Below are 12,130 nucleotides of genomic sequence, written 5' to 3' on the forward strand. Positions count from 1 at the left end.
ACTTGATAACCGTTGAAGGCATTGATTTACCTGGAGAGTATCCAGGGAGTAGTGTTTAAGCAGTATGAGGGGTGAAGAGTATTCATTCCTGTAGAGTTTAGTGATAGGCTAAGGCTATAATAATAAAGGCTGCTATATTATTATAACAGAACTGAGGATTTGGGGGCACTTTATTAGGATTCTCCAGCAAAACAGAACCAATAGGATTTACGTATAAATTTAAAAGGAAAAAGTGACCACAGTCAATCGCCGGGAGAGGGAGAGAAAGGGGAGGGAGAGATTTTAAGAAATTGGCTGATGTGGTTGTGAAGGTTGGTAAGTCCAAAATTTGCAGGGTAGGCTGGCTGGCTGGTGAGCCAGGGAAGAGTTGATGTTGCAGCTCCACGTCCAAAGGCATCTCAGAGGATGTGTAAGTCTTTCTCTTAAGGCCTTCAACAGATTAGATGAGGCCCACCCACATTATGGAGGGTCATCTGCTTTACTCAGAGTCTACTGATTGAAATGTTCATCTCGTCTTAAAAATATTTTATCTCCTTTCTTCAGATTTATAATCTAAAGCTGTAGAGCATCTATTTGCAACACTTGCCTTTAATATTAAGAGTTACTAGACTTGAGATTGGTAGGAGTAATTCTCAGTAGAAAAGGTGATATCTTAATCATTGGTCCAAGGCTAATTGAAAAATGCAGAGTATTTTGGATGAGTGACTTAAATCTTGCAAAATGAAATATGGTAGTCAGTTGTAACTAATAGGAAAGTGAGGAAACGGTGCAGCTGTTGGAAGAATTTTACTTTTTCAAAAAGTGAACTATGCCTGAGCTTAGTCTGTCCCTCAATTATGAACCAACCTGGTCTTTTTTTGCTTTAGTTTTTGTTACTGCCTGCCAATAGCAGGTCCTAGTGAATCATGGACCTCCAAGCTGAAGGAGAATAAGAACAAGTAGACATTAAAGCCTAGGTATTTGAGGGACTTCCCTGGTGATCCAGTGGTTAAGACTCCGTGCTCCCAGTGCAGGCGGCCTGGGTTCGATCCCTGGTCAGCAAACCAGATCCCGCATGCTGCAGCTAAGACCCAGTGCGGCCAAGTAACTAAATAAATTAAACAAACAAACAAACAAAAAACCTAGGTATTTGATTAAAAACTTTCAGTGATCTAACATTTTCAAATTGTGAGGATAGGGGAAATCTAACTTCTTCATGTTAATTGTTCACGCAGACCACAAGATACTGCAAGGACAATTAATGTTTTAGTTACTTTTGTCATCTTATTTGTTATTAGAAAACAGTTTCAGAACTCTAGAAGCTTATCTCTGTAGGTGGGAGAGTGAGGAAATGACAAAAATTGATTTAGGGAAATGAAGTTACTCTCGGGGATACTTTGTTGTCTGATGTAATCTTACAGAATTAAACTGTAAATTTAAAAATTTAAGTTTGACTGGGGTATTTTTCAGAATATGCAATGCATTGATTTCATAGGTAAGTGTACCTATTTTTTTTTTCATTATTTGACTGCATTGCAGTATGGCACTAATGATGTAGTTTTAAACATTGTTTTTACCTAGAGTAATAGTCAAAGTCAAATATTGAGAACTTAGAGAAACCTGTAACCTCATGTCTGATGCTGTGATAAGGAGCATCATCTGAAGTGATGAAGAATTTGCTGGCACACCCAAAATACCCACCACTATTTACACGGATGAGTCGGTACAGTGAGGACTGTGCAAATCAAAACACATATGTGTATGTTCTGTTGGGTTAGTTGTACGGAAATCAGAATGATTTGGATGGTGCAGACAATTTGGGGATGGTGAGAGGAAGAGAAGACAGCACAAGTGAAAAAACATTTCTCATCCAGGGGCCAGGACCATTTTTGGGGAGATGACTGCTTCAGTTTTCATTTCTCATGAAGCGCACAGTTTATGAAGAAACAGGAGATTCTATTTAACTCTAGAAAACTAGTATGAAAAGGTACTCAATAATTCTTCTGCCTTGCCTCATTGCTGTATCTGGAATATATTATTTGGATTAGGGTTATGAGCTATAATATAATATGTGCTATTCAAGGAAGGTAGATAATTTGCTGACCCTCTTTATTTTATTTTTTTAAAAAATATACCCCTTTCTCTTAGCTGTCGTCATTCATTCATTCATTCATTTATGGCTGCGTTGAATCTTCGTTGCTGTGCAAGGGCATTCTCTAGTTGCAGCGAGTGGGGGCTACTCTTGGTTGTGGTGCACGGGCTTCTCATTGCGGTGGCTTTTCTTGTTGCAGAGCATGGGCTCTAGATGTGCGGGCTTCATTAGTGGCACGTGGGCTTAGCTGCTCCACGGCATGTGGGATCTTTCTGGATCAGGGCTCGAACCCGTGTCCCCTGCGTTGGCAGGCAGATTCTTAACCACTGCACCACAAGGGAAGCCATGCTGACCCTCTTTAAATAAGGCATTGTTGAGTGACAATTTCATGAGAGCAGGAACCATTGGTAATCACTTAATGTACATCTAATAATAAGTAAATCTGACAGTTTCCATTTTTTATGTCAGTACACCTCTACTGTTACCATATAATTGGCTGTTTATGTTTTCCCTCAGACACATCCTTTATTTTCTGTATTGTTTTCCCCTATTTCATAAACTCCTGGTTAGCAAAGAACAATGTAGATTTTTAGTGAAATAATATTTTATAAAGGTGTTTTGTGTGTGTGTGTGTGTCTGTGTGTCTGTGTCTGTGTTGACATAGGATTTATTTTAAATAGTTGTTCGTTTGGGCTTCCCTGGTGGCACAGTGGTTAAGAATCCGCCTGCCAGTGCAGGGGACACGGGTTTGAGCCCTGGTCCGGGAAGATCCCACATGCCGCAGAGCAACTAAGCCCGCAAGCCACAACTGCTGAGTCTGCGCTCTAGAGCCCGTGAGCCACAGCTACTGAGCCCACATGCCACAACTGCGGAAGCCTGCGCACCTAGAGCCTGTGCTCCGCAACAGGAGAAGCCACTGCAGTGAGAACCCCGTGCACCACAATGAAGAGTAACCCCCGCTCGCCGCAACTAAAGAAAGCCCGCGCGCAGCAACGAACACCCAACACAGCCAAAAATAAATAAATCAAAAAAAAAAAAGTTCTTTGTTTAAAAAGCCAAAAATTTTAAAAGTTTGGCTTTCAGCACATATCTAAGTCACTGTAATGGCCTTCAGAAATATTAAAATCATAAACATCAGTGAACACTCTAAGTCTTCCTTAAACATAATATGACAAGTTCCAGTCTAGTACTCTTTAAGGCAAAGTTGTGTCAGTCCTCATAATTTTGACATTTTGTAGTGCTTATAATTTGAGATCAATGTAACATTCCCCCAAAATGCTGTTGTGTAAGCATCATTACTTCAAAACTGTATGTAATACTGTGTTACCAGGAAGAGAGAGAATAATACAGAAGAATTCTGCATTGCATAGAAATAAAACTCTGCTAAAATAAAACTGTAAAAAACTCTACTAAAAGCCTTTCATAAAAAAATGTAACAACCTTCTGCTTTAGTTTCCTTGAAGCTGGAAACTGATCTCAAAATTTGAAGCCTTAACATCACAGTGCCTGAAATTCTAGGATATTCTTTTGATTTACACCAATTTTACATGAGACTGATTGTCCCATTTTAAGAATGGTCTAAGTATTGTGATTTTCTTCTTTTTAATAAATATTCAACTGGAAAATCCCTGGGTAAGACCTTACCAATCAATATGTTAATATTGAAGGCTTTAGCATTTAAAACAATATTGTTTGAGCAGAAAATTCCCATTAGCCTTGAAGCTTTAAGTCCCTAACTTTCGGACCAAAAGCTCTCATTGCAATGGGGTGAAATTGAGAGCTGTGTGGTGGACTTTATTTCCCACCTTGGTAAAACTAGACTTCTGCAGATATTGTAGCTCTGTCCTGTCCGTGTAGTCTCTTTCAGTGTGTTACCACTTTCTATTGTAGTTTTCCAGGTAATTTTTAACGTAACTAACTATTGATACACAGCCTAATACAAAAGAATTTGACAGGAGAAAAATTTCAAATCGTTTGCTCAGAGATTATAGGACGGTATTATTGTTGTTGAAATATCTGTCTCAAGTGTGAATCCGTTAGCAGTGAGCCTTGGTGTCCTTGGGAAGTCCATGGGAGATAAAAGAACTTGGAAACTTGGCTAAGTGTGAAACCTTAGCCAATGTTTTTAACACATAGAAACAAAATGAGAGGAACTTTAATAATTTACTCACCATCCTGATTTGTAAGATTATTTTTTAATATTCTCTTTTCTTTTTTACTTTTCTTCTTTCTCTTTCTGTGGTGAGGTACTTATCCAAGTCATAAACATTGTTGTCTAGGAGAGCTGCACTGGTGTAGCAGAAAAGTAGATATAGTATTAGAATACAGAATACTTAAGAATTCTGCATTCCAGAAAGCATACTGAAGAAGCCTCTGTTTCTAGTGCTCAGGCAACACAGATCTGATCTCTTAAGAACGTCTGGATATTGACAAACCAAACTCTTCTTTGCAAATGAACAAACCAAACTCTTTGAAATATGTTTGTGATATATACAAGTAGCTTAGAGGGGATTATTGAAGTACTGCCAAAATACATTTCAAAAATGATAAGTCTTTTCATTCATTATGTTGACTTCGGAAGGATTTGTGAACCCCCTTAAAATGCATGTATGTAATATTTTGTTTATCTTCATATGTCCTTTTATGAGGGAAGAGGTCTTGGCTTTCATCACATTCTCAAAGGAGTCCAGTGACCCCCCAAAAGATTTAGAACTCCTCCACTAGGTGGTATGAAAATACTGCCTGGTTTATTTGTACTGTTGGTTATAAATATAGATTGTTCATTGCAAAGTACTCTAAACTCTGTCTTTTGCTCCATTTGAGAACCATTTATTTTTGTTGTTATGGGATATTTTGCAATTATGTTAAAATATTAAGCTAAAAGGTAACTTCAAAGGTAAATCTGAGAAATACTGTACCTTGTCTATATTAAATTCTTAAGTATGATACTTGGGCTTTCTGGTAACCAATATGTATGTTAAATAAAGGCAAGAAAGTTTCAAGCTAGGAAATTAATAGAGGATAAAATAATCTGAGTTAAAAGGAACCTTAGGTATTATCTTCTTTCCAGAAAAGTTAGATGAATTACTCAGATTTATAGAGTTGATGACTGGCTCAAACCCACATCTTCTTTCTTAATTTGCATTTAGGGCTCATCATACCTATTGTCTCTCTCTACCATTTGTCATCAGTACTTAGCTAGTTGTAATAAAAACATTATTAACCTATAGTAGTAAATAATAATTAATTATAATTAGCAAATTGAGACGTTTTAAATTTAATCATCCCACTCTCTTACTACAACCTTTCAAGTGTTCGTCTCCCAGGAGATAGAGACCTCTGCTTTCTTAATCCCTTTACTCTTTATTTGCCTTTCCTGTTATCACTTTCTGCACAAGGTAGTTTAGGCTCTTTGATCCATTGTTTCAACTCCCTTCATTATGCATTCATCTCACATATCCTGTCAACCCTCAACCCAATCCTAGATCTCTAAATGTATGACTTTTTTGTTTCTGTAGCCAGACGACTATACATACTTGCTACAGAAAAATCACATCTTTGTAGATTGGCACCAGCAAAAATTCATGGTCTCCGATCTTAAAAATGTCCTTCCTGTACTTCCTGTTGTGTTTCTTTGCCCTCATTCTTCATAGCAACTCTTTCAAGCCTCTTATTGCCTTCTTCCTTTCTCCCCCAGCCAGCAAATGACCTTACTTCCTGTTTTCCCGGAATATAAAAATTTTTGCATCTTTTTCTCCTTTCTAATACAGTAGAAGAGGTAAACCATCTTTATATCTGGATCTCTCATTCCTTTTTCTTCCTCCTCCTTCCATTGAGTATTTCCCTATTCTGATTTTTAAAAAAGACTTTATTATGGAAAACATCAGACTCATAAACAAAAGTAGAGAATAATAACCATTCATTATCCATCTTCAACAGTTATCAACTCAAAGCTAATATTGTTTCATATATGTCCCTCCATCCACACTTCCAAATTTTTTTGAAGCAAATCCCAGACATGTTATTCCACTGATAAAATTTTCATTGTATATTTCTAAGCGACTTTAAAAAATAATCATGATACCGTTGTCCCTTGAAAAACTCAGTTATTCTTTAATATCATCAGACATCCAGTCAATGTTCACATTTCCCCAAATGTTTGTTAATTGGTTTGTTTTACAAAAATTATTTATTTTACACTTTCTAAAAGTTCAGATCTAAGTAAGGTCAGTGAAGTCCAATGGTTATATCACTTATCTCTTTTAATATATAGGTTTCCCTTTCCAACTCTTTTTTTAATTTCCTTGGAATTTATTTGAAGAAACTGGGTCATTTTATAGGGCTTTTCACAATCTGGATTTTGCTGGTTATATCCCCATGGTGTCTTTAACATATTCTTCTGCCCTCTATACTTCTTGCAAATTGATAGTTGGAGCCAGAGACTTGAACAGATTCAGATTTGATTTTGTGGCGAGAATACTTTATAGGTGGCGTGTTGTTATTCTGTCAGTGGATACATCATGTCTGGTTGTTTCATTGTTTGCCTTTGGTTAATTAGGGGGTGAAAATGGTCATATTAAAATTATTCATTCCTTTATTTCTCTTGAGTCTTTTTTTTTCTCCACCATTAGCATTTAAGCATCTCGCTTGGTTAAGAAAAACAACAACCCAGAAAAACTGCTTTTTAACATTTCCATCTGTTTCTAAGATTTTTATCCATGGTACCATCTTTACTTCATCTTCTTGCACTCATCAGCCCATTTGGATGTGGATTTTGCGGTGTTGAACCATGCCCTTACCATTTTACTGAAACCATTCTCATCAAGGTTATCAGTGGGAGCTCTATACTGAATGGAACAGACCCATTTCAGACCTTATTTTATTTAACAGTTGGGTAACTTTGGGTATTGTTGGTTGCCTCTCCTTGAAATACTTCCTTGGCTTGTGACATATTCTCTCTTCTTTTTACTTTTACCTCTTTAATTGCTTCCTCTTAGCCTCTGTTGTAGACTCTTACGTGTTGGTGTTGCTCTGCCTGGCTCTAGGCTAGGGCTTCTGCTCATTGTACTCTACACATTCTCCATAGGTCATCTCATCCTTTGTCATGGCTTCAGTTATACCGTCTCTTAGCTGGTAAGTACCAGACCTTTTTTTTTCCCCCCCATAGGTTGGTTATTTTCAGAACTGACTTGGTTGTACAGCTTCTGACTAGAAATCTCACAGGCACCTTGGATTCAGTGTATCTAAAGATGGAATGAGTCACACTTACTTCTTCATCCCCTCACACATAGTTCTACTTAGTTCAACTTATTTCTAATCTAGAAATCTAGAAGTTTTTTGAGTTGACTTCTTGACTGACCTTTTACTCTCACCTTTCTAGTTCTCTTTATTTACTGCTGCTATTCTAGTGTAGATCTCCATCATCTATCACCTTCATTACTGCAAGCCTTCTATCTGGTTTCTTCCTTTCCCGTCCTTATGGTCCATTCTTCACTATATAAATGAGAATGATTTTTCTAAAAAACTTATCTAATGGTTTACCATTGTCCCTAGGATAAATTGTAAAGACCAGAGCTTGTTTTGTGGCCTAGCCTGTGCTTACCTCTTCAGCTTTATCTTTTTAAAAATTTATTTATTCATTCATTCATTCATTTATTTAGTCTGTGTTGGGTCTTCGTTGCTGTGCGTGGGCTTTCTGTAGCTGCTGCGAGTGGGGGCTACTCTTCGTTGTGGTGCGTGGGCTTCTCGTTGCGGTGGCTTCTCTTGTTGCGGAGCACGGGCTCTAGGCGCGCGGGCTTCAATAGTTGTGGCACGCAGGCTCAGTAGCTGTGGCTCCCAGGCTGTAGAGCGCAGGCTCAGTAGTTGTGGCGCACAGGCTTAGTTGCTCTGCTGCATGTGGGATCTTCCCGGACCATGTCTCAAACCCGTGTCCCCTGCATTGGCAGGCGGATTCTTAACCACTGTGCCGCTAGGGAAGTCCCAAAATTACTTCTTGATTAAATGCATTGGTTAAGAAGGCATGAGATTGCTAACTGGCTTGTTTACATTATAAGTAATATCTGCTATTCTAAGATCACTAGTAACTAATATTCAATCTTGAAGGTTACTTCAGTTATGGTTGGAACCTTTGGCTTGTGGACAGTTTCTGAAGTACTTATCTTTGTTACTTTTTTCAGGTAATGCTTCTTTTTGTAAATTAGAAAATTTGTTTTTTTATCATTAATGGAAAATTATTGTCTTCTCTAGAAGTTGTATGTTAATATTCAAAATTTAATAAAATTGGTATCAATATATCTAGTAGGTGACATGGTTGTGAGTGGGTAAATTTTAAAATAGTGTTCTTTTGGCTCAGTAAACTATTAAAGATAATTTAAAATTCGTAAAATGACTATTTTAGCATTGATTTTCACAGTAGGTTAAAAAACATCATCTGATACTCATATTACCATCATAGTAATACCTCACCTTTGAAAGTGTATACTGCAAATAATAATTTAGAAATAATTTAAATTCTAAGTGAAAGAAATAATCTTTCTCTCTTTCTTCTTAGGTGGAATGAACCTTACTTGTTGAATATCTCCTGGTTACTCGTTGGATTCACTTGTGGAAGAATCATTTTCCCCTGCGTGGAAGCCACTTAGTGGCATATTTAATTATAAATCCAGGGATTGCAAAGTTTTTTGATTTCCCAAAGGAGGGACATACCACTGTATCAAATAAGCTTGACATTACAGCCAAAATGGTGCTGTCCCAGAGACAACGAGATGAACTGTAAGTTTTTCTGTTTCGTGATTTTTAAAAAATCCTCTCATAAAGGACAAAGTAGTAAATTAAAATACAGCTTTGGGAGACATATTCTAAATTAAAACTATTGTTATGAGAGTTCAAATATTGGTTTGGACTATTTGGTCTGATTTTAAAACTGGATCTTATTTTGACATAGTATTATTTACCCATTTGACATAAACGTGTGTATGTTTAAAGCAGAGCAAACAAGTAAGTTAGTTGGGATAAGTTCTATCCTAAGCGTGTCTTAACTATCTTTTGTTTAATAGGAAGGTAGGTGCTTCAAAGCTCTTCAAAATTTTTTTGTCTGGAATCCATGTATTAGAAAAATGAAAGCTTTTTTGTTGTTTTTACTGCTAATGCCTTTCCTTTTTGTCTTACTGTGTTATCTTTTATCATCCAATGGCTATTGTATTTGAACTTTATGAGGTGGCTAGTATAGTTAATGCAAGTGCATTAATGAAAGAAGCATGAAATGATTTGACTACTGCTATTTTATAGTATCTTATAGCATCCCATATTTTATAATATTCTATTTTTGTAGGTGAGGAAATAGGGGGAACATTTAACTTCATGTTCTAGGTATTTAAAAGATTTTCTGGGCTTCCCTGGTGGCACAGTGGTTGAGAGTCCGCCTGCTGATGCAGGGGACACGGGTTCGTGCCCCGGTCCGGGAAGATACCACGTGCCATGGAGCAGCTGGGCCCGTGAGCCATGGCCGCTGAGCCTGTGCATCCAGAGCCTGTGCTCCGCAATGGGAGAGGCCCGCGTACCACAAAAAAAAATGAATAAATAAAAATAAAGATACAATAAAAGATTTTCTGTGGGTTTTAAAAAACTTCATTTGGAAATAATTTCAAATCTATAGAGAAGTTGTAAGATTAGTACAAAGAATACTCATACATTTTATCCAAATTCACCTATTGTTATTTTTTACCATTTGCTCTATCATTTGCACTCTAGTTGTGTGTACAGTATTTTTTTTTAAATTGGAGTATAATGCTTTAAAATATTGTGTTAGTTTCTGCTGTACAATGAAGTGAATAAGCTATATGTATACCTCCATCTCCTCCCTCTTGGACCTTCCTCCCACGCCCTGCCCATTCCACCCATCTGGGTCATCACAGAGCACCGAGCTGAGCTCCCTGTGCTATATACAGCAGGTTCCCACTAGCTATCTATTTTATACATGGTAGTATATATATGTCAATCCTAATCTCCCAATTCGTCCCACCCTCCCCTTCCCCCCACCCATGTCCACATGTCCGTTCTCTACATCTGCGTCTCTATTCCTTCCCTGGATATAGGTTCATCTGTACCATTTTTCTGGCTTCCACATATATGAGTTAATATACGATATTTGTTTTTCTCTTTCTGACTTACTTCACTCCACAGTATTTTTTTTAAAACCATTTGAGAGTAAGTTGCATGCATGAACGACCTTTCCCCCAGGTACTTCATTGTGCGGTTCCTAAGAATAACTATATTTTTTTATAAAACCACAGTACAGTTAGCAGTTTCAGTAAAATATAACATCGTCACAATACTTTTTATTTAATCTACATCAGTTTTGTTAATTGGGCCAATAATGTCCTTTATAGCATTTTTTCCCCCTCTCTGGTACACCATCCAGTCTAGGATTAGGTATATTTATTTGTCATGTCACTTTAGTCTCATTTAACCTGGAACATTTCCTCAACATTTCTTTGTCTTTTATGACATTAATATTTTTGAATAGTCTTTAAAAAAATTCTTTTTATTGAATGAAAGATTCTTTAAATTCTATAGTGCTTTACAATTTTCAGAAGCTTCACACATGATTTTATATAATCCCATAGTAACCCTTTTTTCCTCCCTACTCCTAAGTTGCCCCTTCCCCACTTCCGTCACCCCACTGGTAACTAACCACTGGCTTGTTCTCTATATCTGTGAGTCTGCTTCTTTTTTGTTTTATCCACTAGTTTGTTGTATTTTTTTTAGATTCCACATATCAGTGATATCATACAGTATTTGTCTTTCTCTATCTGGATTAGGTCACTTAGCATAATGCCCTCCAAGTCCATCCACGTTGCTGCAAATGGCAAGATTTTCTTTCTTTTTTTTTGGCTGAGTAGTATTCCATTGTATATATATCACATCTTCTTTACCCATTCATCTGTTGGCAGACACTTCGGTTGCTTCCATACTTTGGCAATTGTAAGTAATGCTGCTATGAACATTGGGGTGCATGTATCTTTTCAAATTAGTGTTTTTGTTTCTTTCAGTATGTACACAGGAGTAGAATTGCTGGGTCATAAGGTAGCTCTATTTTTAGTTTTTTGAGAAACCTCCTTACCTTTTTCCACAGTGGCTGCACCAATTTACATTCCCACCAACAGTGTATGAGGGTTCCCTTTTCTTGCCAGCGTTTGTTATTTGTGAGTCTTTTTTTTTTTTAATAGAGTATTTCTCATTTTATGTTTCTCTGTTTCCTCATGATTAGATCCAGTTTATGCATTCTTGGACAGAATACTACATAAATAATTTTGTATTCTTTTCAGGATATCATATCTAGGGACACAGAATGTCCATTTGTCCCTCAATGATGATGTTAATTTTGATCACTCAGTCTAAATGTCTGATGTCTCCACTATATAGTTGCTTTTATTTCCTTTTCAGCAGATAAGTGGGGAGATATTTTAAGATCATGCAAACATTTTTCTTTCCTGTCGATAATTTCTCTCCTAGATTTAACATCCATTGATGATTCCTGCTTGAATGATTCTATACTACAGTGGTGGCAAAGTGATGATTTTCTAACCCCACTACTCATTCTGTATTTGTTTGCACTCAGCATTTTACTGTAATCAGTGGACCTTCTTTTTCTCCTTTTTATATACTTCTCTTTTCATTATTGGTATTAACTCATGGGTTCTTATATTTTCAGTTATCATTCTTTACTATTGTACTGTTTTGGTGCTTGAATTGTCCCAGATTGTCCCATAGGAGCCTCTTCAGTTGGCTCTTATCTATGCCCCTGTCATTTTTTGTGAGCACCTCCTTACTTTCTAGGATAACAGGATATTCCAAGCTTATTGTTTACCTATCCTGTCTTAACCTTAGAATCAGCTGTTGTTCTAGAAAGCCCTGGTTCCTCTTAGTGGGGAATGGTATTTGAGACCAAGGTATGGGCACTAAGTGTACTCATTACTACTGGGATGTCTTTGCTTCTGGGCCCTTTAAGTAGACAGAACTAGGACATACATGTATGTATTAACACATATACAGACCCCC

At 37.1% G+C, this 12,130-nt stretch overlaps 1 protein-coding gene across 2 annotated transcripts in view; it reads left to right on the plus strand.

The window, feature by feature from the left end:
• PAFAH1B1 (platelet activating factor acetylhydrolase 1b regulatory subunit 1) overlaps positions 1 to 12,130 on the plus strand; it is a 74,324-nt gene that overhangs the window by 22,686 nt on the left and 39,508 nt on the right. For both annotated transcript variants that reach the window (XM_004267042.3, XM_004267043.2), the window contains exon 2: positions 8,622 to 8,842. In XM_004267042.3, the coding sequence (XP_004267090.1) occupies positions 8,811 to 8,842 (32 nt within the window). In that variant the 5' untranslated portion in view covers positions 8,622 to 8,810. The remainder of the gene's footprint in view (positions 1 to 8,621; positions 8,843 to 12,130) is intronic.

Source organism: Orcinus orca, chromosome 19 (assembly GCF_937001465.1).
Source record: "Orcinus orca chromosome 19, mOrcOrc1.1, whole genome shotgun sequence".
NCBI classification, from domain to species: domain Eukaryota; kingdom Metazoa; phylum Chordata; class Mammalia; order Artiodactyla; family Delphinidae; genus Orcinus; species Orcinus orca.